The sequence below is a fragment of the Acanthochromis polyacanthus genome, chromosome 15 (genome assembly GCF_021347895.1).
Source record: "Acanthochromis polyacanthus isolate Apoly-LR-REF ecotype Palm Island chromosome 15, KAUST_Apoly_ChrSc, whole genome shotgun sequence".
In the NCBI taxonomy this organism is placed as follows: Eukaryota; Metazoa; Chordata; class Actinopteri; family Pomacentridae; genus Acanthochromis; species Acanthochromis polyacanthus.
Genome location: NC_067127.1, coordinates 4,610,422 through 4,636,670, shown reverse-complemented (window position 1 = coordinate 4,636,670; position 26,249 = coordinate 4,610,422). Strand labels below are relative to the sequence as shown.

The 26,249-nt window shown below is 38.7% G+C and overlaps 1 protein-coding gene across 1 annotated transcript; it reads right to left on the bottom strand.

Annotated features, from left to right (window-relative positions):
- Positions 1-6,389: 6,389 nt before the first annotated feature.
- On the bottom strand, positions 6,390-20,536 carry perp (p53 apoptosis effector related to pmp22). Its single transcript, XM_022205053.2, has 3 exons — positions 19,931-20,536; positions 12,011-12,148; positions 6,390-8,378 (listed from the first exon to the last, which is right to left on the bottom strand). Exons 1-3 carry the CDS (start codon positions 20,133-20,135, stop codon positions 8,167-8,169), a joined length of 555 nt encoding a protein of 184 aa, XP_022060745.1. The 5' UTR covers positions 20,136-20,536; the 3' UTR covers positions 6,390-8,166.
- Between the last annotated feature and the right edge of the window lie 5,713 nt (positions 20,537-26,249).

Genomic DNA, 26,249 nt, shown 5'->3' with positions numbered 1-26,249 from the left:
TGAAGTGTAGAGTCAGAAGGCGGGCGTAACTAAGTGACGACAGAGGCGCGACGATTCTGACAGAAACAACCGGAAACAACTAGCCTAACTGCGCTAGACAACTCACGGCAACGAATTTAATTCTCTGCCAGGGTCGACAACAAAAACGACAACAGTCGTTGAGCTCCATTAGCACAGACTCTGAATAATCTTTCTGTTAACATGTCTGTAATATACTTGAGCTTCACCCACTGACTGTATACACACGTGGACAAAATTGTTGGTACCCCTCAGTTAAAGAAGGAAAAACCCACAATTCTCACTGAAATCACTTGAAACTCACAAAAGTAACAGTAAATAAAAATTTATTGAAAATTAAATAATCAAAATCAGCCATCACTTTTGAATTGTTGATTAACATAATTATTTAAAAAAACAAACTAATGAAATAGTGCTGGACAAAAATGATGGTACCCATAACTTAATATTTTGTTGCACAACCTTTTGAGGCAATCACTGCAATTAAACGATTTCTGTATTTGTCAATGAGCGTTCTGCAGCTGTCAACAGGTATTTTGGCCCACTCCTCATGAGCAAACAGCTCCAGTTGTCTCAGGTTTGATGGGTGTCTTCTCCAAATGGCACGTTTCAGCTCCTTCCACATATGTTCAATGGGATTCAGATCTGGGCTCATAGAAGGCCACTTTAGAATAGTCCAACGCTTTTCTCTCAGCCATTCTTGGGTGTTTTTGGCTGTGTGTTTTGGATCGTTGTCCTGTTGGAAGACCCATGACCTGCGACTGAGACCAAGCTTTCTGACACTGGGCAGCACATTTCTCTCCAGAATGCCTTGATAGTCTTCAGATTTCATCGTACCTTGCACACTTTCAAGACACCCTGTGCCAGATGCAGCAAAGCAGCCCCAAAACATTACTGAGCCTCCTCCATGTTTCACCGTAGGGACAGTGTTCTTTTCTTCGTATGCTTGGTTTTTGAGTCTATGAACATAGAGTTGATGTGCCTTACCAAAAAGCTCCAGTTTGGTCTCATCTGTCCAAAGGACATTCTCCCAGAAGCTTTGTGGCTTGTCAACATGCATTTTTGCAAATTCCAGTCTGGCTTTTTTATGAGTTTTTTTCAGCAGTGGTGTCCTCCTTGGTCGTCTCCCATGAAGTCCACTTTGGCTCAAACAACGACGAATGGTGCGATCTGACACTGATGTACCTTGGCCTTGGAGTTCACCTTTAATTTCTTTGGAGGTTGCTCTGGGCTCTTTGGATACAATTCGAACGATCCGTCTCTTCAATTTGTCATCAATTTTCCTCTTGCGGCCACGTCCAGGGAGGTTGGCTACTGTCCCGTGGGTCTTGAACTTCTGAATAATATGAGCCACTGTTGTCACAGGAACTTCAAGCTGTTTAGAGATGGTCTTATAGCCTTTACCTTTAAGATGTTTGTCTATAATTTTTTTTCGGATGTCCTGGGACAATTCTCTCCTTCGCTTTCTGTTGTCCATGTTCAGTGTGGTACACACCTTTTCACCAAACAGCAGGGTGACTACTTGTCTCCCTTTAAATAGGCAGACTGACTGATTATGAGTTTGGAAACACCTGTGATGTCAATTAAATGACACACCTGAGTTAATCATGTCACTCTGGTCAAATAGTTTTCAATCTTTTATAGAGGTACCATCATTTTTGTCCAGGCCTGTTTCATTAGTTTGTTTTTTAAATAATTATGTTAATCAACAATTCAAAAGTAATGGCTGTTTTTGATTATTTAATTTTCAATAAATTTTTATTTATTGTTACTTTTGTGAGTTTCAAGTGATTTCAGTGAGAATTGTGGGTTTTTCCTTCTTTAACTGAGGGGTACCAACAATTTTGTCCACGTGTGTAAATAAGGCTTCACCGAACTCCCACATCCTCTGATTTCCGGCGCTCTAGGAACTACGTCAGCCTATTCGTTGTGCTGATTGGTTGTATACCTACCCAATTGCTGCAGAGTGATTTGAAAGACAACCTTTTAGCCCGCCTCCCTCCCTGTCGAGAGTTCCTAGACCCTTGTGTCTTCAGACCTGGGTCTAGCGCGGCTAGGCTAGGTCTGGACTCTGTGGAGGTCAATCCATCTCATGCTCCCTGATCCACTCATTCTCAATGTTACCCCATGAGTCCTGGCATCATCATCTTGGAACACGCCATCGGAGCAGATAAGCTTAATTGATGGAAAGACCTGGTCATTCAGTATATTCAGGTAGTCAGCTGACCTCATTCTTTGGGAACATAGCGCTGCTGAACCTGATCAACCCCAGATCATAACCCTAACCCCCACAGGCTGGTAGACACTAGTCATGACTCGTGCATCACTTCATCCACCTCTCTTCTTATCCTGATGCCCCCATCACTTTGGAACAGGGTAAATCTGGACTCATTAGACCTCATTAGTTCCTGGAAGATGACGGTTCTCCACTATCTTTCAGGTTTTGGTAGAGCGTTGGACGGTTCTTAATCTGATTTTAGTAGTTTCATCTCTTTAGTTGTTTTCTTTGCTTGATGCAGGCCAATACTTTGACCCTTCTGAGACAGATTAACATCCTTTCCATGACCGCAGGATGTGTCCTCCAACATGTTTAAGAAATGAGAAGCTCCTCACTGCATCAGCTAGGGTTAAGAAGTTGTTGCAGCTGAAACAGATTCATTGCTGCAGTAATTATCCAATGGAAGGCTTCTACCTATTTGCTTAGTTAAATCCAGGTAATGACTTTTTTTTTGGCGAGGCCGTGTATTTATTTACTGTTGGGTAGGTTTGGGAAGTTAAAAAAACCAGCATATACTTACTTAAATGCAAGTACTCTATTGTATTTTACTTGTGTATTTACATTTTATGTCATTTTTTTATTTCTATTCTAGTAGAATTTAACCAACAAGCACAGTGAGAGTTGCCCTTTGAAACCAGCTTGTTCAGTTAAGGTAAATGTAGAAGAATTTTAAGTTCCAAGTTAATTCACCTGAACAAAGAAAGTTAGAGATGTTGTAATTTCAGGTATTTTGGCTTTATGAAAGAATTACCTGTTGAGAGTTGACTCAAACATGTGGTGATGATGATGATGGAAACGGTTCATATGTCCTTTCTACATATTAAATAGTCTGACTCACTGGACGTAGGCTGCAGGTTTGCCCCTGGCACTCACCGCAAATTTGGTTTTCTTCTCCTCTTCCACTCTCTCTGCTACTGTATTCAAAATCCTCTTTACTAGAGTAAACAAAAAGCTTTTGGCAGCAGACTACCGCACTGAAAATGTCAAGTTTTACCGAGAGGTTTTGATGGTTTAATAGCACTGCAATGGCAGGATTTTTCGGCGAATTATCCATTTCAGTGGCACTGCTCATCTTCCTGTATGCAAATGTTGCACCAAAACAATTTCCCCATTTTGAGTCAACGCCATCGCTGCTTCCTGAGCCCAGGATGATTGTGATTGGTTAAAGAAAGACAAACAAGCCAGAAGAGTTTTTTCTTTCCCTACAGTGGAAAGATGATGTGCTGGTCAGACCATTCCACACACTGACGTACTGGAGATAGAAAATGTTGCGTTTAAACGACACTGCGCGTTAAATTAAGTCACGATTGCGACATAAAAACCTACAGTATGTGTAAAATTAAAATTAACAGTTACTGGCTTTGATTGAAAATGTTTTAAATAGCAGCAGCTTTAAGTTTTATGTCAAATGAAGAATCGAAAAAGAAAGGATGCATGTAATCACCAAACAGCTGATTCAGATTTAATATATAAACCCTCATGTCGTCCTGCGGGTCAAAATTGACCCGTTTAAAGTTTGAAAATGTGGGGAAAAATATATATATATTCACAATGAAGCTTCTGATGTCCACATTTTCAACATTTTTGGGAAATCTCTGAAGATTGTGGTGGAAAAAATAAATGTTAAAAATGTTTCTTCAAGAACATTCACAAAAAAAATCAATTTTCTGTGAATGTTCTTAAAGAAAATATTTGAAGCTTTACTGATCTATATGTAATCACTTTAGATATTTTTTAGGATTTTTTGGAAGATTTTTACTCATTCTTTGAAAATATTCACAAGAATTTTCCTGCCAAATTTGGGGGATTTTTTTTTAAATAAAACTTTTAGGGGAAACATTTAAGGAATTATTGGAGTTTTCTTCCTGAAGGTTTGCAAATTTTCAAAAATTTGGGGAATTTTGCTGACATTTTTGGATTTTTTTCAGACATGGAAACAATATTTTTTGGTGTCCATAAATAAGGACAACAGGACGGTTAAGATCATTTAGCTATTTTCAATTAAAAATTTAACAAGTTGTACATGTTCAGAACTCATAAAAAAAAAAAAACATTAAACCGAATATTTAAAATGAGTTCAGCGAACAGGATTACAGAGTGGAGGAGTGTGATCTCATCAAATGAAGAGTCTAAACATTTGTACTGCATTCAAAGTGTATTCAGCAGCACACTGAACACACTCTTTGCACTAACGCCTCAGCTTTCAGTGCTCTTTTTTCTCCTGTAAACACTCACCACTGCTGCCTGCTCTCCTCTCATCTCTGCAGTCACGATTCTAACACTGTGTGGCGGAAACACTCCTGAGTGCATCTGTGTTCCAATTTCCAGCAACCATGCCAGCATCACGCAGCCATTCTGCTCAACTGATTGGTTGTTGCGTCTGCTTCTGCTGCTCATTTGCAGAAGGAGTCAATCGGCTCTTGAGTGCCACCTGCAGGTTGATTTATTTCTCTCCTACAGAACCACTTGTGTTTGGCTGGCGGGTAGTGTTTGCTCCATTGGCCTCAAAGTTTGGTTTCAATCCAGTATCAGGAAAAGCCGACAGGAAGCATGAATATCAACACAGATGTCATACTTTTTTTTTTACTTTCTGAAGTGGAAAATGTGCTGCCATGCACAGGAGATAAACAGATCAGGATTGTTGAGGTGAATATTATTGACAGGATACTTTTCACAGAAATTATGCATCAATTTTCACTATGTACAAAGTAAAACCATCTTTATGTGTGAAAAATAAGTTGCATTATTCTTAAAATGAATTGTGCGTTGTGTGTATGAGCTATTTAATATCAAACAAAGCAAATATTACAGCCCTAAGAGGAGTGATAATGTGTCCATGATGTGTTTCAACATGTGATCTGTCCTTTTATTGTTCACTAGAACTTCTCTATAAATTTCCAATCACTGATAGTGGATGAGAGAATATCAATCAGTAACTTCTTTAAATCATTGCACATCTTTATCACATTTGTTTTTAATTCTTTTCCAAATCAGAAAAGTCAAACATTTGCTACTTCCAGCTTTTAAAATGTGAGATTTGATGCCTTTCTTATTCACCTATGAGGCTTTAATGACCATCTCTGGGTTTTGTGTCTTTTTTGTTCTGATTTCTGATTTTTTTTTTTTTTGTGGCCAAAAAGTTAAAAAAGCACTCTGCAATCTGATCAAGTTACAACTCTAATATTACCTGCAAAATATTTAGTTAATCATTGAAATTTTTCCTTTTGTGGTAGTTTGTGCGTGATAATACTGTCATGTTTTTGATTTACTTAGTGGTGAAATTTGGTGTAAAGAGCCGTGTTTGAGTGTTTTGAGTGGTCCGAGTTGAACTGGTTTTGTTGTGTGTTCGTTTTGAGTTGCTAAAAGAGAAATCTTGTGTTGAGGTGTGGCATGAGCAGTAGTTTTCCACTCTGTGATTTAATGCAAAGGAAAGTGACAGAAACAAAAACGTGGCTGAATACTGTAAGCGATCGATAACACTGTGAAACTGTCACTGGTACGTTGATGACCCCTGAAGTGTTTCATCTTTTTTTCTCTTCTTGCTTCATTCACTTTCCCTTACGTTCAACATATGTCTCACCCTCATGTCATTTTCTCTCTTTCCATCCCCCTTCTCTTCTCCTGTACACTCCTTTGTCTCTCCACCCATTTCGCAGAGAAACCAGAGCTGTCAGGACTTGCTGAGCGAAGTCTAATTCTCACTCTGTCTCTGGGTGTGGCTCTCTGGCTGTTTGCATGTCATAATTTATGACTCACATCTGCGGATCTTTGTGTTTTTTATTGACTGCGTTCCTCAGAATTTTTGCATTTGTGCATGCGGGTGTGTTGGCTAGCAACGTCTGTGAGCGTAAACACAACCGGGAACATTATTTGCATAAAGACTGTAACTGAACTTTAGGCCTGATTAATGATTTACACCAATGTGATTTGATTTGTGAATGATACTTTTATGTTTACTTCCTGTTAACCATAGCAAACTTGATCCTCTTTATCCCACATTTGGCATTTCCTCCAGCTTTATGCTCCCTCCCAGCCTGGACATAAACAGTTCTGCTGCATTTTTAATCAAACTGCCCCAAGAAAAAGCAACATCTTCAAATAAAACAAACTCTTTATTGCATAAAAATACACAGACTACAAAAAATAATTCATACTACAGCAGAAAACCAGCTGGAATTTCCAATGAGACATTCCCTATAGTAGAGTAAAGATTTAAAATGCTGGCGTTGAAAACAGAGACTCATCCCCACAAGTCAAAGCACGTTTCCATCTCGACCTCTGTGACATGCAGTGTAGCTTCTTCAAGTGTAAAACTGCCTGAATCTGAACAGATTATCGGTTAAAATGATAAAATCACAGGAGGTTATTTAGGCAGACATTTGCTGTGCCAACAACCTAAAATAATCCAGGTCACGTCATTAAAGCATAAGTTGGATTATGGAATGGAAAACAGCTGTCAAGTCTCTTTTATCATTCTAACTCTCTTTAGAACTCTTTCATTTAATTAAATAAAGTCATTTGATCTTGTTTGGGCATGAAAAGACTCCGTAAAACCAGAATGACCAGATGGATCGAACATTCGAGGTTTCAACAACACAACGCTGAAGAAAAAGAGGAAGAAGCTAAGGCACAGGTTTTAACCGCAGCAGGTCAGAAGATTTTACAACTTGGCCTCAGTATCTCAACAAACCAGCACACGGTCGGCCAAATTAGCATCATCAGACCCTCGAAAATATGTTTGGTTGTCTCTCTGCGACTGAAAAATGATGAAACCTTCCCTCTAAACACACAGAAGTACATTCTAAATTTAAATTGTTCCCTTTAAACCGAATTTTTGACATCATTTATTAAACAAGGCCATCTTGAAAATGTCACAATACTCATTTACAGGTTTTAAAATAACTGTTTTCTTTAGGGGAATAAAAAAAATCATTTGATCAAATTGGAAAATGGAAAAACCGAGTAGTCGAGAACATTTTTGAGTAAGAGTGCGTTTTAACTTTGAAGCTCAGTGGAAATTCATCTTAACTTTGCTTCCCTCTTCCACCTCATCTTCCTCCGTATCACATCGAGCGTCACGCCACACGTTTACTCATGTATTATTAATAGCGTTCACAACGCGTCCAAAGACAGCACGGCAAACTCCCACACTGACACCCCCTTTGGTAATAATAAGAATACAAAACTCTGGAGACAAACAGCAGATAAGAAAACGCATAAAAAAGGTGCAAACACGACTGTTCAAACTACATGTACATTTCTGTCTATGTATAGATTACATTCAGCTTCTGAGTCCAAACCTTTGCTTCCTTCTCCCTTTATGCACAACAACATACGAAAAAAAAAAAACTGATTATAAAACACAGGACAAAACCAAATGATGATGATTCATCTTCCAGCCTGTGCAAAAAAGATTTCAGATTGCTTATCTACAGAGATAAATCCCGGTGAAAGCTGTGTTTGTTTTCTTTAACACCTAATAACCTCCTTTGAGTTAAGCGCACTTGGGTGATTTTTGCATTGACGGTTTAAAAGTACAGATAAATTGAGGAATATGTGGGGAAAAAAATGGTAAAAAACATTTCTGAAGATGCCGACTTAATCTAAAATAGAGGTTTGTACATTTAAAGCAACCTCCAGTCACAGTCCACTCCAGCTAGAATCCCGCTCTGCTTCACTCCCAGGATGACGGATGAGAGGCTTCCCACCGCTGAACCCGAATTATCTGAGCTAAGCCATCGTGATCTTTGGTGAAATGGGACAGTGTGAGAATGTTCAACGGCCAGCGCAGATCCAGCTCCAGAGTGAAAAGTGGAAATGGCTGTAACTGGGTGGTGTGTGCAGGTTTTTTTTTTTTGCTTTTTTGGTCTTTAGGCGGAGGAATACAGATATTTGATCTTGGCGTTGCCGGTCAGCTCGTCCTCGTAACGCGGCAGGCAGCAGAAGAGGATGGCGCAGCCGAGGGAGAGGATGGTGGCGCCCCAGCCGAAGCCGTAGGCCCAGGTGTAGTAGTAGTTACCCTCGAAGATCAGGTCGTTGAACTTGACGGGGTAGACGATCAGAGCGATGACCTGGAGAATCACTGCAGAGGCAAAGAGGTGAACAAGGTTTGAGTGATCCGTTCGACAGCTCAACAAGTTGATACAAGGGAGGAACAGGTTTTTAATGACACTAAACTGTGATTTGTGTTAAAAAAAACACTCGACTTCACCTCTTCCCCTTCCAAAACACTTCACACCACACAAAAGAGCACAAATAAAGCAACAGAGACTGAAATGTTTGATGAAAAACCAAAACTGTTCCCAAAAATCAGTGTTTAACCCTCTGAACCCCAAAACCCATCAACAGGTTTGAAAGACATGTCATCTACCTAAAAAGTAAAATAAAATAAATACTAGTAATCACTAAAATGACAACATTAACCAGAGCCAGAAACTAGGAAAACAAAAAGACGTGATGGATTTTTAACTTTCCAGTCAGAGTTTCTCAAAATCCTGTCATACGACATGTTTCCTTCAAAAATTTGCCAAAATTCAACACTTCGCAGGAATCAATTTCTAATGTAATCAAAAAATTCTGCATTAGTGGATGCAGCTGTGAAGCCATTAGTGACTCTGCTGTGACTAACAGTCTAGTGAAAACAAATCATATTTCCCACGAACTGGGCTGAACTGCATGCAGTGTTTACACAGAGATTAGAGACAAGTATGGAAACAAATAAAAACTTTTTATTTTCCCAGGACTTGAAACACACATGGGCACTTGATTCTAGGTTTCTATATTTTTGTAAAATAAACCCAGCATTAATTATTTTTCTTTTTTCATGTGTTATTTAACTCTCCCTTTGTCCTACAGCACAGAGGACACTTTTCACTTCTCTCTACTTGTAAACATCGTTGTGCCGTTTCCATAGAGGTGGAAGACTTTAATGAGAAGCAAAAAACACTCTGGTAGAGGCTCAGAAAGTTAAAATAGAACACCATTAAGATGAATGGACTCTATATCACTGTGCAGAACAAGTTTTTTCCTCTCTCATTTTTATATGAAGATTTATAAGTACATAGGTAACGCTACATGCAAAACTACTTGAGGTTCGCTCCCTTCAGTTAAACAATGTGACTATTTATTCTAGATATCATGGAAAACTACACTGAAAGGTGATAACAACATTTTGCTTCCAGAGAACAAGACACAGTATCTATCAGATTAATCAGAGAACTAGTAAAATTACAACTTGTGCATAAATAAACACCCGAATGACAAGCCGTTTGCTATAAAACCATTACAGAAAACAAGCAAAAACGAAAGGCGACATGCTCAGTCAGTCGTGTATCCCACCGACACTGACAGCAGGGTGTGGAAAATACCTTCACAAGAGTGTGCAAGAGTTACATCAACACATCAGCCCTGGCACTGATCGCTGCCTGTCACAGTTTCCACACAATTATTCTCCAGAAACGCTCCACTCTCATTTGCTATTCTGTGTAGTTTCCTGTCACAGAATAATTGCCAAAAATATCAGAAAGATAAAAAGGAATTTCACAACTATTTTGCTTTAGCTGTTGCCCCCTCAAGCACAGTCAGAGCGACTCGATCTCTTCCCTACGTCTCAACACAAACTCAGAAACACACCAATAATTGCTAATTTTTATTTTATTTTTTTGCTTTATCCGCTTTATCTCTCAGGAGTTTGTAACTATTAAACGTTAGAGGAGTTAAAGGTTTGCATTTCCTTTGTTTTCGCCTATTTCTACAAATCATGGCTGGCTATTTTCCAGTGTAGGGTTTAGACTGTTAAGTGCATTTTCCAGCCTTCCAGGCAGCTGTGGTTTCATTTGGTGTCCGAATGTTACGAAAAGCATCTTGTGGAGGCCAAGTAAGAAACTGAGGAGCGTCACCTAAAATCTTGCAGTTTAATTTTGGCACCCTGAGTTTAAAGGGTTAGTGCCAAACTTTCTGGAAAACAAATCTAAGTCCGTTCCAACCACCATGTGTCAGTAAAATCTCCATGTGACTTTAAATAACTGAAAATATTGAGAAAACAACAAGTATTTTGCAGAAGTGGTTATTATATTGAAGTGAAGTTGGAAAAGTGCATGAAAAATAAACAAAGAACAACAATATTTCCATTTTGTGGCACTTTGCAGCCATAAACACAACTTGACTTGGTGAAAACATCATATAGCTTCATTTAAGAGCTAAAAACAAGCCCATAGAGATTATTCTACCTGTGATGCTGTCAGATCACCCCTCTTTAAGGACACTTAAGGGGGAAAAAATAGACGTAAAGGGCATAAGAAGGCTGCTGTGACACGTTTGGAACAATGATGTTGATTGTTCATATCCTCCAGAGATCACAGACAGAGAATTGTTGTGTTGATAAGATAAAAGCACTAAAGAGGGACTACTGGAAGTGTTCTTATGGTCTGTGTAGGAATTTTCTCTCCGCTTTTTTTTCCTACTGAGTCATTTGCGACACCTTCTCAGAACCTGCAACGGCGTGAAACAAGTTCTAACTACTTAAAACTCCCTCTGGCACATTTAAAATCGACACGGCAGTCGATGCGAATCACAACTGGCAGTTTCACCTGCTTGTCTGTTAGTGATAACCTGGATGATTGTGTGTCTGTTCCTGATCTCAGAGTCTCTTTTGGATGGGGTGAGTCAGATAAACTTGCATCAAATTCGCACATATCGTCATCATCTTGACTCATTTTTCTGTGGAAGCCATATGTCATGTTATCCTCCGTCCCTCCCATGTATGATCCACCCCTTCTCAAGAAAGACGCAGTTTATTATCATCTACTTTCATCCCTTTTTATTCATACTGTAAACTTTTGTTTCTCTGGCTCACCTTAATGTCTAATCCTTCCCAGTCTGCTGACACCCAGAACAATGACGCCTTATGCATTAAAGGGGTTTCGATAAGTTTTAAAGTCTTAATGAGTCAATTTTACAAGCAGATTTTTCAGCTGAGACATTACAAATAATAAAAAAGCTACATTAAAAGATTAAGAAAGCGAAAAGATTAAGAATGGGAGAACCAAATTGCAAATAAAGTACTGATTAATTTGTTTTTTTGTAGCAAAATGTGGCAAAAACTGAAGTAGTGAAATTTGATTTCAACTGTGGCCTTTTTGAATATTTTACTGAGGTAGAAGTTTTTGTTAATGCTGTTTGGAAAGTTGTTTTGCTCAGTAAAAAGGTAGATTTTAGTGTTTGCTGCTCTCAAAATCAGATTTTAAAAACTTAAAAAGTTCACAGTTGTTGCTTTTGAATAGAATGAAGCAGCTTATGTGCCAGAATTTTAACTGTTGTAGTTGTACTTTATTTGGAAATTAAATTAGAAATCCAGAAATAACGTCCCGGTTAGGCGGCTTCACGGGCTCAGATCAAAACACTCATGAGTGGAAAAGCTTACTTGATGCCACCAGGGTTTAGTAAAACATTCTGTTTTATTTTAATGTCAGTGTTGATCCTTTGAACCCACCGAATACTCTGTGTTTTAAAGACGGAACAAAATGCACTGTACAGATGATTATTTTCAGCTTATTTAGTCATTTATGCCGAGTGTTGCTGTCAGTGTAGTCGGAGCTAATTTTAAAAAATGTTCTGGTATTTTTCTACCGGCTCCATTTCAATCTGTTTAATTAAAGTCCAGATGTGTTGGTGATCACAGACACAGAAAGTGGGTGTTTGTGTGCGTCTACTTACCAACAATGATCAGCAGCACTCCTACGACTGGCAGCATGCCGATGCTGAGGTTGCACATGGCCAGAACGGAGAGGATGAAGGCGAGGATGAGGATGAGGAGGCCAATGATCATCAGAGCAGCCACTGCCTGGGCCCAAGCTGGAGGTCAACAGGAAAAATTATAATTAGCATCAAGCTTGTAAACTCAGATAAGGCTGTGTAAACTTTTCAGTACCAGTCGAAAAATGTCGATCCTGAAACTGCACACCAAAAAAGAGCACAACTTTTATATTTTCCAAGTTTATTTTCTCACTTTTCCCCCTAAATGTTAAATTCGAACTGTCCAAACACCACAGTCCAGATGGAAGACGATCTCAGCTGATAAAACTGTTTGCATCTCAGTCACCTTCAGTTTTTACTGTACGCTGAGTTTATGGACTTCCGGTGCCCTGAGTTTCGCCTGTCAGGCTGCTCTGCTTTATTAGGCAACGTTTTTACAATTCTACACAGGATTTATTGAAGCTGGATTTGTTTTTAATATCATTTATTTGTATTTACAAATTACAAATGAACATCTGACGCCATTCTAAAGATGTCAATGGCATATAATATTACAGATTAATGATTTTACAATCAGCAGATCACTACTTTAGATGGTTTCTTTCCTTCTTTTACTCTTATCTCCATTCTAACTTCAAAGCAAACCAACACCCTTGTACAGAATCCCATAATTAAAGAAGTAACTGCTTATTATATTGTACTTTATGTATCACTGAAGTAAAACATTCGTTGTGACTTATTTGTGACTGATCTGTGTACAGATTGCTGGCAAAAGAAATGTTTATTGTGCAACATGACAACACGGTGTTTAGTCACTACTGCAGCTCTAAAGAATATTTTCTCACCGCTGACGGCTTGAACTCATGACAGCAAAAGTAAAGTTAGTGAGAAGCCAACTTTAGGAACGAAGGCGACACGCCCGCCACACCCTCAGCAAAACTTCACTTCTTCTGTGACGTCTCAAGACACGACGTGTAATTATAACGAACGCGGAGCAGAAAACGTACACCGCCTGCGTGTGATTTTTGATTTTTGGCACGAAAACTGTCTTGACAGATGCTCAGAGCGGCTCATTCTTTGTACAAAATGTCATAAAAAGCTGCTGTTGTGTGCAGAGAAGCCTGTTCAGTGTTCTCAACAGGTTTCACATGCATCTAGGATTAAAATAAATGATAAGTATTAAGGTTCATGCAAGCATGCAGCATGATGATCAGTCACACAAAGATTTTTGAAACTAATCCAAAGATATTTATATATTCTGACACCAAACTGTGTGTCACTGTGTGGACTTTCAACACACTGTTACACCCACTTCACTGATACTGGATCAGCCAACACCTTAAATTATTCACAACCGTGTGTGTGTATGTGTGTGTGCCTTCAGGTAAAGCCCTACCTGCCTCAGCCAGAGGCAATTCTCTCAACATGCACACATCAGACTAGTTGGACAGGTTCAATCTTCTCCCACACTCACCGTAATGCTAACTGGCAGTCAGGCTCCCAAACCACACTCTGTTCCTCTTTAACTCCACAGCGGACTCTCAGACACGGTCACGTTGAATTTAGATGACTGAGTTCAGACTTATCCTGAGCTTCAACATCATAAACTGAACATTACTGCAGTTTTAAAGTATTCATGTGAAGGAGAGAGACTCGAATCCACAGTTCAAGAAGCAAAAATCTTAACATTTAACTGAAACTAAGAGAAAATGTTCAAAAAGTGATATGGTGCTACTACAAAACTTGTTTTTAAAAATACAACAAATATGTAGACTATAAACCAGCTGCACACTGACATGGCTTCACAGTTCTCTTAATTCTCTGCATGAGGAATTAGATGATTCCTCATCAACATACGAACGGGTATGATTAGCTAAACAGCACAGTAACATCGCACATGAACGATTGTTGATTAACTGTTAAAACTGTCTTACAATGACAGAAATCAGCTTTCTTCATATAATATTTTAGTCACACTATTTCTCTTGAGAGCAATAATTGTTTTCCTCACAATAAAAAAAGCACAAATCTGCACTTTTAATTTGCAAAGATCCAGTAAAGATCGAGTGTCCTTCACAAAATCGATGAAATTATGCGGTGATGTTTGGGCTCGTAAACTAGTAAACTAAACAGGAATTTATCTTCCAAAAACAGCATTTAGATTACTTCTATACACTTACACTGTGCTAATAACACCCAGGCTGGGCTCACTTTCAAGTCATAATGTGCAAAATTCACCGACAAATCAAAGAAAGGTCCCTCACTGGTTTTAAATTCAAAGTTCTTGAAGTCCTGGAGGCTGCTTTAGCTCCCAGAAATAACCCTCAACCCTCTGAGCCCCAAAACCCACCAACAGATTTGAAAGACATGTTATCTTTTTCAAGAATTGCCAAAATTACAGTCTTTATCAGAGGCAGAAACTGTAAAAACAAAGAAATATATATCTTTAAACTTTCTGACGGTCAGTGAACTAAACATGCAGATGGAAAATTGACCAAATCTCAGCATAAAATGGGGATTTTCATCAAAATCATTTCAATCTACATGTCCCATTTAAACATCTGCCAAAAATAAACACAACAAAGAATTCTGCATTATTCGGCACGACTGAGTACCGATGTTGAGCTGCAACCATCAGTCATGTGATAAAAAGTCTGGGACTTCTAGGCTGAACTGCAGGCTGTGTGCATAAATGTTATTTCTGGATTTGCTAAAGCTTGTGTCAAATTAATCATCTAAGAAATTCAACCTTACATTTAACTTTGAATGCAATTTATGGATTTGAAACGTTGCTTCGTTGTTGTTTTTTTTGTCTTTTGGACATTCTGAGGTCTCTCTAGTCATGGCTATGCTGTTTCCATAGAGTTTAGGACTTCATACTGCAGGAAAAATGAGCTTCCAGTGGGTAAAAACATGAACAGAAACTATGTGGAGTTCAGAGGGTTAACTAGTTTGTCTTGAACCTATTTCCCTCCAGTCTGATGAATCGATACATTGTCTAACCGGCTACATGCTAATGTCAGATATCTGCCCCTGGTGTTGTGTTGTTTTTTTTTATTCATCACTGCCAGATTCAGATGGCCTCAATGGAACCGTGGAGGAACATTATTCTGCCTGTTAAAACCTGCCTCTTTATCTGCTCTTACTTTTCCCAGAGAGAGTCTCCACACAACTCGGTTTAGGTATTAACCCATAAGAACCCACGGTGACACTAGTGTAACAAGCACTTTGAGTGCCCCAGTCTCTTCCTTGTAAAGCTTTATGTCTGATCTTAACTCATTAAGTCCTTTAAGGAAAAATGGGTCTGGGTTCTTATGGGTTAAAGGAACAAATATTTAGATTTTTTTCCTAAAAAGACCTGTGTTCTCTGCTTTCTATTTGGTGTATTTACAATTGGTGTTTGCTAGGAAAACTCATCCAAAGACTTACTAATAAATAATTGGATAAATGCAAAAAATAATGCTGTAGCTGCACCATTCTCTGCCAGGCCCCTGTCTTTTACAGTTTCATGTTTTTTCACCGTTTACTTGTGGGTTTGTTTGTGTGTTTTTAAAGAATGTTCTGTATCTAATACACAATGTGAAATTATTGGATGTGTCATCGGTGAGCTCTAGAACTGCCTGTCCCAGTCACTCCTACCTGACGCCAACCAGCTGCTCAACATCTGTTTCCCTCCTCTGATCAAACCTGAAGGCATCGGGCTGCTTTAATACAATTTTTAAACTGTTAAATTATCACTACATGCACCCAGGAATCTATTTCTAACTGCTGCGTTTCTAAACACATGCTGACTTTCCCTCTAACCTCTGACAAATGTGTTAGTTCTACAAACAGGCAGACTTTTTTGAACCTTCAGATCTGGTCTTACAGTCGTAGATAATTTTCGTCAAACCTCTTGGAAGTCTTTCACACAGGCAGCAGGGATCAGCTCGATTCCCTGCGCTCTCCTTGAAAGGGTTTTAATGGGACAACTGCCCAACCAGCGGAGCTGCAACTGGAAACACAGCACCAGTGTTTGAACTCATAGCACAGAAAATCTACCTGCTTGGTGAAGATTTCGCTGCACATGATGTTTCAGCATGTGCAGCCGTACACAACACTGTACTGGAGTAAAGGAGCTGCTGCTGCTGGAATCCTAAAATGATTTACACCATCTGAACTGTGATTCTTTGTGCTTTCAATCGATGCAGTTTGTCACTTTTCAGTCAGAATGTTTCTGCATTCATACCAGGAAAGAATTAAAGGTTTAATTCAAGGCATTTCACCAAAAGTGACGCAAAAAAACGCAGACGTCGCCTTAAAGCTGTGCTGCTAATCCTTTTGCAATCTTGCAAATGGATGATATAACGCACTCAACAGCATTAAAAGGCTTCACAAAGTTGCGCCACACTGCCCAACCCTTGGCAACCCGAGTCATGATTCACATTAAACCGCTGATTATCTGATTCCCATACGTTTCCCCGATGACGCACCAAAGCACAGAAACACGTTTACTCATGCTGTCCACGTGAAAGCAGCTGGGAATACAGTCGTCCTGTCTACACAAAGAAAAGGCCTGAACGCTCTGGAGGGAGTGTGCTTTCAACATCCTGCTTCTGTACGCACCGCTCACATTTGTTTCCTCGGTTTTCGGAACATTCCCTCCCAAAGTATTTTGGCCGGAGGAACAACAGGGCAAGAATGTATCCTCCAAGCACCCAGCAGTCCTTTGTTTAGCTAATTCCACCCTACTGAGACTAAAGGAGGCCAGCACTTCAGAGAAAATAGCGAACCTACTTCAAACAAGACGAGCAAAGACAGCAGCTTCTGTTTTCAGTCCTCAGATAATGAGAGTCAGACGTGAAAACAACAGCGAGTTTTTACTGTAATGAGCGTTTAGTTCACGCTGATGATTGCTTCTGTTGCAGACTCGAGCACATTCATAGCAAACCTTCATCTAAAGTAGCACTCCTGAATATTTTCACCATGTATTTAACAATTATTTTCTCACTTAGCTAATATTAGACAGAAAAATACAGTTAAAACGCTGATCAGAGCGTGTTAGATCACAAACTGTTGCCTTAAATTGGATGTTTGGTCTGATTAACAGGTCAAAACCCCAAAAAATATTCATGAAAATCCTCCTTTGCTTCACTTTTTTATCCCCAAAAATAGTTGCCAATTTATTTTCTCTAATCATTTCAGCTGCAATTCGAGCAGCATACAGGCACAAAATGCACGCAATGAAGCACAAAAATACACATTTTTAAGTGACTTCCCAAAAAAGATGAGCCATTTTACTATGAGGATGCTTTCATACAACTGACAACAATTTCTACAGCTAATATCACTTCTTACTTTTTAACTCTTGCCTTATTTTCACAAAATGATGTTCACTTGTAGTAATGTAACTCTCTCAAATCCTACTGCTTTTCCATGAGGCACTGCACTCATTCTCAAGTTATGTAACTTTATTTACTTATCTTATCTCACATGTTACAGTCAATCTACTTAACAGCAGATCTGGACTTGAGGTTGGGATTCAGGATGAGTTTATATGCTCTATCTGGTAGTCAATAAACAGAAATATTGAGCCTCTGCAGGAGAATTCACACCGCTAAGCAGTAATATGCAACAAGTGCAAGTTTTGTGCAGAGAACTACAACAGAATTTGAACCTAGGGGAGTTTTTTTAGCCCGTCTCAGTGAGCTTGAACAGGCTGCAGATCCCAACATGGAGCCGCATGCCATTAGCCAAACCAGACGACGACCTCCACGGAGTCTGATAAGAGCTACAGTGCTGCCTTTGTTAGCGACTGAGGGTGTGGAACAACAAAAATACAACCTGAGCAGGAGAACACAAGCCGGTTCTGTTCGTACTCATTGATCTCCGTGTGTTTGAGCGACTTGTGCGTCTTTTGCTGGACCTCTGCGCTCACGGAAAACCTCATAAATCAGCCCCTCTTTAAAAATCCACATCTGAGGGAACACGTCTGACTGACAGCCATCTTGAAATCTGCCCCTCATTTGCTTTTTTGGGAATGTGGGTCAAAAACAACTTCAAATATTCAGAATATGTGTTTTGCTTGTGCACGTTTGCCCTCGGCGCATAAAGTCGAGCAGCTTTAGAGGAATGAGGTTTATCTGAACCTTCCACGGAGGTGTAGATTTGCATTTGTCCCCATGAATAAAGCATGAAAGAAGCCGAGGATTTCTGTTTTCAAAAGCTGCTGTGACGTTTGCCCAATGTGCTTGAACTGTGTGTTTTCCTTTAGATAAATAAAGTGATTTGCACCACAAACTGGAACAGAAAATGCATAGAAATTCACCGAAAAGCAGGAAATTCAGTGTTAGAGCTTGAACCTAGACCCATAAATGTGTCTGTGCAATGTTTAAACAAACTAGACCTGAGCACAAAGGTCTGATCTCTGAGTTTTTTTTTATTAGAATTAGCTCAAATTAGTTGCTGCATGCTCTGCTTTTTCACAATGCAGCAGAAATGGAGACATGAATGGAGCTGCACTGAAAATGTTGATATATTTGAATCAGCCTAATATGAAACAGACTTCATAGTAAATCACTATTTACTATGAAATCAGGTTAAAGAAGATCATCTTCCAGCAGTAGTAGGTCTTTATATAGCAGCAATTCACAACTGAAGTCACCTCATGACAGTATGAGGTCAAGGCCTCATAATATTATATTATAGAGAGAAAACTGGCAATTCTGTTTGAGCGAGCGCTTAGTGACACAGTGATCAAGGTTTCAGAGCTGAAATGTTTACAGAAACACTTTATAACCTGATCTGTGGCATAATAGCAGTTTGAATTCATCACAATATTGCTCTCATGACCTTATCAGTTCTCGTTAAAGGATTATGTAAGGCTAAGACGATACAAACAGGTGCCAGATTAAAGGAATAAAGATGCTTGCTTGTTTTTCTGCTTTTAAACTTCATGTATTTGGAATTTTTTTCTTCTGTCTTTTTCGATCTGTGGCTCTTAATGCACTAGAGAAGGTCTTTTTGGGTTATTTTGTATTTGTGGTCTGCAAATGTGTCTGTTACAAAGAAAAAACATAAATAACTAAAGTATTTCTGTATTTATTAAGCAGGAAAAAATAAAACATGTTAAAAAAATGTGTTGTAGAGTTGTTGGTTTTTTTGCTGTTAAACTTCATGTATTTGGAATTTTTTTCTTCTGTCTTTTTCGATCTGTGGCTCTTAATGCACTAGAGAAGGTCTTTTTGGGTTATTTTGTATTTGTGGTCTGCAAATGTGTCTGTTACAAAGAAAAAACATAAATAACTAAAGTATTTCTGTATTTATTAAGCAGGAAAAAATAAAACATGTTAAAAAAATGTGTTGTAGAGTTGTTGGTTTTTTTGCTGTTAAACTTCTTCGTCTTCTTCCATCTGTGTCTTTAACTACACTACAGGTTGTGCTTTTAAGGTTGGTTTTTGTCTCTTGATGTTCACAAACAAACTAATGTAAGAATCTGTCAATATCTGAAGAACTATTTCTCCTGGCATTGAGAATTTAAAGATAACTTTTGGAGGACGTTGGAGGAGTTTTTGTGCGCCATTTGCATGAATCCTCCCTCCTTTCTTTCTGTGTTTCTTTCTGCTTCAGATGATAAAAGAGGAGTTAATCACAGTGGTGAGCAAAGTTCATTGTGCCTGACTGCCTGTGGCTGGATACCAGGCCTCCCTCCTCCTCCTCCTCCTCCTCCTCCTCCTCCCTCAGCCTGCTGCTGGACTTTCTCAGAGGTCGACTCCCTCAGGTTGCGCTATGCTGGATTTCTCAGACACTGACTCATGAGCCTCTACTCTGATCGATCCATTGTCTTTCTTATCTTTGGATAATGTTTCATGTGTGGTGTGAGGTGTATAATCGGACACTTACAGTGCTCCATGAGTGACTTGCAGTCCCAGTTGTCATTCCTGCCTCGGCACTGATCCCACATACTGGCGTAGTGACTCTTGGCGTCCTCGTCCTCGACCCATCCCGACTGCGCGGCGATGGCGATAATGTCAAATATGATGGCGAAGACCAGCAGCAGGGGCACGATCCACCTGCATCGAGGGTAGGCGATCCCACAGCGGAACATGACCGACGATCGGAGTGCTTGGAGCGGCGGAGAGAGAAGGACGAGCGGCGGGGAGAGTTCCTAGTCCGTCCCGGTGTGGCGTGCGTCTTTGCGCAGAGCTGAATGTGAGCGTCTGAGGTGTGGAGAGGAGATAAAAGCGTCAGCCCCACCCGAGAGTGAAATGCAAGCCGTCAACCAGGTTCAGGACCTGAAGGGCTGGGCTTGTTACAGAGGCTGGATCAGGCCCAGCCCAGCTGACTGTGTCATATTACACACCGAGGAAACACGCAGGAGAAACACGAAGGGGAGACACTTTCTCCTCCGTCCTGACGCCCAGGACAGATGTTTTAGTGGTAATGTTGAGTTTCCAGGTGAAGGATTACAACAGGTAGGTCTGGACCGGACTGGGCAGGTGGGTGGAGAGAGGTGAGCATAAATGGAGAGAAAAGGCAGAAAATGATAGAATGATGATGCACCACGTTAAGCTGCCACAAGATGGCAACCCAGATCACACAAGAAAAGATCCATATAAAGATCATACATATATATATATATATATAGTATGTATATATACACTACCAGTCTAACCAGCTCATTTAATGGTCTTTCTTTATTTTCACGACTATTTACATTGCAGATTCTCACTGAAAACAACAAACCATGAATGAACATGTAGTATCTGACCTGATGCTGTTCTTCCTTATAATAAAATTATTATTAAGCAAGTCAGTGTCACCGAACGTTTGCTTCAACATCTGCACTTCATGGACACCAGAGAAACCACGACAAGCACATTTGGAATTATGTAGTAAACAAAATATTAAACCATGGTAAAATCTGCACAACAATTCCTTGCACTGCTGGCATTTTCTGCACTTTCACAGTTACTTTTATTCCACAAACCACTTGAAGCTGATGCCACTTATAGTGTACTAATACTGTATTTATTAATTTTTCATTCTTGTATATATTGTATATATTATTGTTATTATAATTATCTTTACTGCACATATGGTTAGTGTTGCTCTGAAAGACTTTGCTGCTCTAACACTGGAAATTTCCCCTGATGTGGGAGGTAATAAAGGACTATCTTATCTTAAAGGTGAAATAAGTCAAAACATGTTTATTTCTTTCTTTATATAGAGACAGTGCACATTAATGAACGTTTATTTAGACAGCAATGGACAGAAATATAGCGGATTACAGCAACAATGCTGATTTACATCCTCAGTCCCTAAGCAGGTAAAAAAGAAAAACAGAAAGAAGACATAACAGTGAAACATAGGGCAATAGGTCACAATAAAAGCACATTACAAAAAGTACACAAGAAGTAAAAGGTCAGTGGTCACAACACTGGTTGACTTCAACCACTGTTTAAGGTGAGTTTTGAAGGTTAGTAACGTGGGACGCTCCCTTAAGGAGAGTAGAAGACTCTTCCAGATCTTACTGATCTTTACAGAAAGAGCGTTTTGTCTGAAGGCTGTTTTTCTGTGTGGGATCTCACAGTCTCCTCTAAAGAAGGCCCTGGTCCTGAGACCGCTGTGAACCCTTCTTTTAACCCTCCTGTTGTCTTCATTTACAGGCACCAAAAAAAACTTAGTTTCTTTGTCTGAAAAAATCGAAAAATTCGATCCAAAATTCGAGCCAAACAATTCCCCCAAATTTCTGAAAATTTGCAAAACCTTCAGGAAGAAAATTCCAATAATTCCTTAAAAGTTTTCCTTAAAAAATATTATTTTAAAAAATACCCAAATTTGGCAAGAAAATTCTTGTAAATATTTTCAAAAATGAGTAAAAATCTTACAAAAAAAATCCTAAAAATGTCTAAAGTGATTACATATATATCAGTAAAACTTCTAATATTCTCTTAAGAGCATTGTCGTAAAAAATTAACCAAAATCCAGTGAAATTCATGAAGTGGTTTTCCAACAGTCTTGAAGGAGTTTCCAGAGATGCTGAGCGCTTGTTGGAGTTTCTGCCTTCACTCTGTGCTCCATCTCATCCCAAACCATCTGGACTGGGTTCAGCTCACGTCCTCTGACTCCATCACTCTCCTTCTTGGTGGAATTATTTAAAGGACAATGCTGCAAAAGTGTGAGCGTCCACCTCATTTCTTCTTTTATTTAGGGATATAGTCACATATATAACAAATCAACAACATCAGCTCTGTTTGTTGGTCAGGATCTTAGTTTTTTTTTGACTTAGAGATATTTTGTGACGTTTTTAGTCATCTTTTAATCTGAGCTAAAGGAGATCTCAACACTGGGAGGAATATTTTCTAAAATATTTTCTTCAGTTTGTTTATGTCACACAAGAGCACATTTGATGGGGCTGTCAGTCAACATCACAAGATAAACAAGATACTAAAAATAACCTCATAAACACAACCTCAAGTGCAGGAAGAGCCACAGATGGACGAAGACGGTGAGAAATTTTCAAAACACGTGAAGTTTAAAAGAAAAGAAAAACCCAAACACACATATGAGTCTTTGCTTGCTTTGTTCCGTTAATCTGACACCTGTTTGGATCTTCAGATTCTATTATCTAGATAGATAAGAAGATAGACAGACAGATAGACAGACAGATAGATAGATAGATAACATTATTTGAAAACCTTTGACCTACCATTGACATGCCAATATCATCCCTACTAGATGGACAGATAAATATTGTGTTTTTATTTGTCTGTGCTTTTATTTGTCTTGTAAAATATGATGATTTTATGACTTATGATTTACTGGCTTTTGTTTTGCTGCCTCATAAAGCGCTCTGCAACTTTTATTTTGAAAAGTGCTCTGTAAATCTAGAATATTATATTATTGGACAAATCTTATGAAAGCCTTTATTGGCGGGAACAATGCCAAAATTTATACTGAGTGATTCTTAAAATACACAAATTGTTTTCCCCCAAATTGCAGAGAACAACTTTGATGTAAGATGTCCCTTTTTTATTTTTATGTCACATTTTTCAAACAAATCGTCACATTTTTGGCTGACAGGAGTGATCTGCTTGCCAATGTTCATTTTGGGCCAATGCAGATATTTTAATTTCAAAGCTGACTCTGGCTCCACTGAGGTATCAATAAAGTTTATCTTATCTTGTCGCCTCAAAATCACAGTCTTAACTAAATCTATCTCGATCTATCGTCATTATTTATGGACCACTCTTCAAAATTTAAGTTACAGAGTGCTTCAGCAGGCAGCAAAATAAAGTTTAAGTCATGAAATCAGAATATTTTCAATTAAAATTGACCCTCAAACAAATACAAACACAGCATTACCTGTCTGTCTAATAAGGATACACAGTCATATTGGTACTTTTATCTATTTATGAGGGTGAAATGAGGAAATGTCTCTTCAAATAAAGAATTTTCAGACACAGAGGGAGTCCCACCACCTTCCTGAGTCACTTTGAGGTGTTTCTTATTTACTCCCTTTATCAGTCATCTGCATATTATCGTATTTATCCTCACAACAGACACTGTCTCACCAGTGAATCAGTCAAAGTTACACCCTGCACTAAACCTTGCTCACTTTCTCTCAGTATAGTCATGATATGGATTTAATAAAGAGCCAGTGGTGTTAGTCAGGTGATTTAACAGATTTAGTGGTGCAACATGAGTAATGTGATAAACTACAAATCTTAACACGCACAATCTACACAATCAGAAAACATTAAAGACTGAGATGTTGTCTTGTGTTGCTGCTGCTATCAACACACACCTGTCAGACAGTCTGGGTGAGATGCACGTTAAAATTCTCTGTTTGGAGTCTTGGCATTGGCGAATCTTTCTTAACACACCCGGCAGAGAGGAGTCGATACTGACAACGTGTGGCTGATTCACAGGCGGTGAATAACAAAACAGCTCTCGTGACAGTTTGACAGCAGCCGAGGTGATTTTACTGGGAGCTGAAAACTCTTCCACTCTTGAATAAAACAGGTTCTGATGCAATATCTCAAACAAAAACCGTCTGACAAGTCTGCCAGGCGACATCAGCAAAGTGTTAGTGCGCTGATGTCCACAGAGGGGAGACAGCGGTCTGAGAGAGCAGCTGCTCCTTCTGCAGTGCAAAATAATCCAAATCACACCAAATAAGATAGTTTTAAGATGCATTTTGTGTTAAATATGATCCATGTAATTCATTCTTTGCCTCAGAAATACAAGACTAAGAAAATTTAAACAAACAAGGCTAGAAGACAAGCTTGAATTGGAGTTTATGTCCAAAATGTACAGTAAAATATTACAGTATCACCTCAGAACATTAATCATAATGTTATTAGTGTATTAAACCACTGCTTGTGTAATATTTTTGAAATATACGACTATAAATGAGGATGAGCCACATTAATGTATATACATGATTATTAGATTAGGTAAAATAACATGACATGATAGAAAGGGATTTAAAGGGCATTTGGGGTTGAAAATTTTTATATATTTATATATAAACATAGCAGAAATAATAATAAATTTTTAATATGCTGTTTCTTTTTTGTTTACAACTTAAACTACACAGTTTGAGTGGCAGTTGTATATGAAGTTGTGGTTTTAAAGGCTGTCTTAACTCAAACGGAGCTTGTTACCTAAGTGCAGTTTTATGTGTTCAGTCTCTTTATTCTTAAAGATATCACACAAGTTCAAGCTATTTTCTGTTATGTCTCAACCATCACAGTCTCAGTAAGGAAAGAATTACTTAGGCCAGAAATGTGATCAGATTAGAGTAAAAATGGGTTATTTACGACAAACAAACAAAATAATAATTATGAATCGGGCAGATAATCCAGTCTTTGTTCTGGTATGAATCAAACCTTTGCTGTGCAAACAAATCTGGGTTATTCTGATCCCAGCAGGAGGGTTCGAGGTGGATTTCAGGAACAAAATGTAATAAAACTTTAAAATTGTTGAGATAATACAATATTTATATCATGTAATATAAATTGCACTTGATCTGTTTAACCGTTAAATAGACAAGAGATAAAAGAGAAACTTCTGAGCTTTTCAATACAGTAAAATGAAGAAAAAAAAGGTTTGTACTCTAAAAATAATTCAAACTGCTTCCAATAATATTGCGTTTCATTTTGACTGCCATTTATCACTAATCATAATGACACAAACAGTTCTTCAAAGTTGAATTAGAAAAGCAGGTCTCTTCACAAATTAATAACTCTGAATGGTCTTAATTGTGTTTGATGTTGGATTTTATTGTTTTTATGACTTAAAACAATGTTCAGAATGTCCACAATTCATTGATGAATGGTTCAGATGCATTTGTATGTATTTATTGTGGGTCCTGACTGTTTTAAATGAAAGAAATGGAAAAACACTCAGAACTTACATTAGCTGTTTAAAATGTGTTTCTTTATATGTCCAGTAGATTTTGTCACTTTGGAGCTTTTTTTTTAAAAAAAAAAATATTGACATAAAATAACGATAGACTACAAAAATGTGTTGTTGTTTTTTTAGATGCTCTGGAAGTAATTTTTCTTTTTGAAATGTAGAAAATCACATCTCCTGTTTTTTTTTTTTTGCAAAGAGAAATAATGCAGGAGGTACAAAGTAACATCAATCAAAGATTATCCAGTGTTGTTTCTTCAAGCAGCCGACTGCCAGAGGACGGGACTTGTATTTTTGTTTTCAGTTTAAACTTCCTGCCTGGGTTCAGACAGGAAAATTGCTCTCCCTCGATCTCGGCTCCTGTCAACACTTCACAGCCTCTGTGTCATCCATTCTATCGCTCCGTCTTCCTCTCTTCCTGTTCCTGCTGCCCTCTCAGCCAGACGCCGGCCACAGAACTGTTAGAATCTGCCAAATTGTTATCTAATCAGCAGCCTGGCTTCAAGTACTGGAGGTTGACAAACACAGGTTGTGCTTTGCAGCTATTCTAACGCATTGTATTGTACTGGCAGGCTCTGTAATGTGCAATTTAACATGTAATCAGATCAGGACATTTTTCTCTCGGACCCCCACCCCTTTTTTCCTGCCCCGCTTCCTTCCCCTGTCTGCTGCTTGTCACATCAGTCAAACCGGCCACTTGTTTGTGTGCTCATAATCACATGTAAGTGTTAAATAAAAGGTGTTTTTTTCACGGTTTAGAGAAGCTTTAATGTCACTGAGGTGCACAAGTTGGCAGTCA

What these genes read in the sequence shown, in the direction of transcription:
- perp (XM_022205053.2), bottom strand. Translation starts at nt 20,135, where the DNA reads ATGTTCCGCTGTGGGATCGCCTACCCTCGATGCAGGTGGATCGTGCCC. An exon ending in CAAGTCACTCATGGAGCACT is followed by an intron (nt 12,149 to 19,930) that starts GTAAGTGTCCGA and finishes GTTGACCTCCAG; the next exon opens with CTTGGGCCCAGGCAGTGGCT. An exon ending in AGTGCTGCTGATCATTGTTG is followed by an intron (nt 8,379 to 12,010) that starts GTAAGTAGACGC and finishes TTGCCTCTGCAG; the next exon opens with TGATTCTCCAGGTCATCGCT.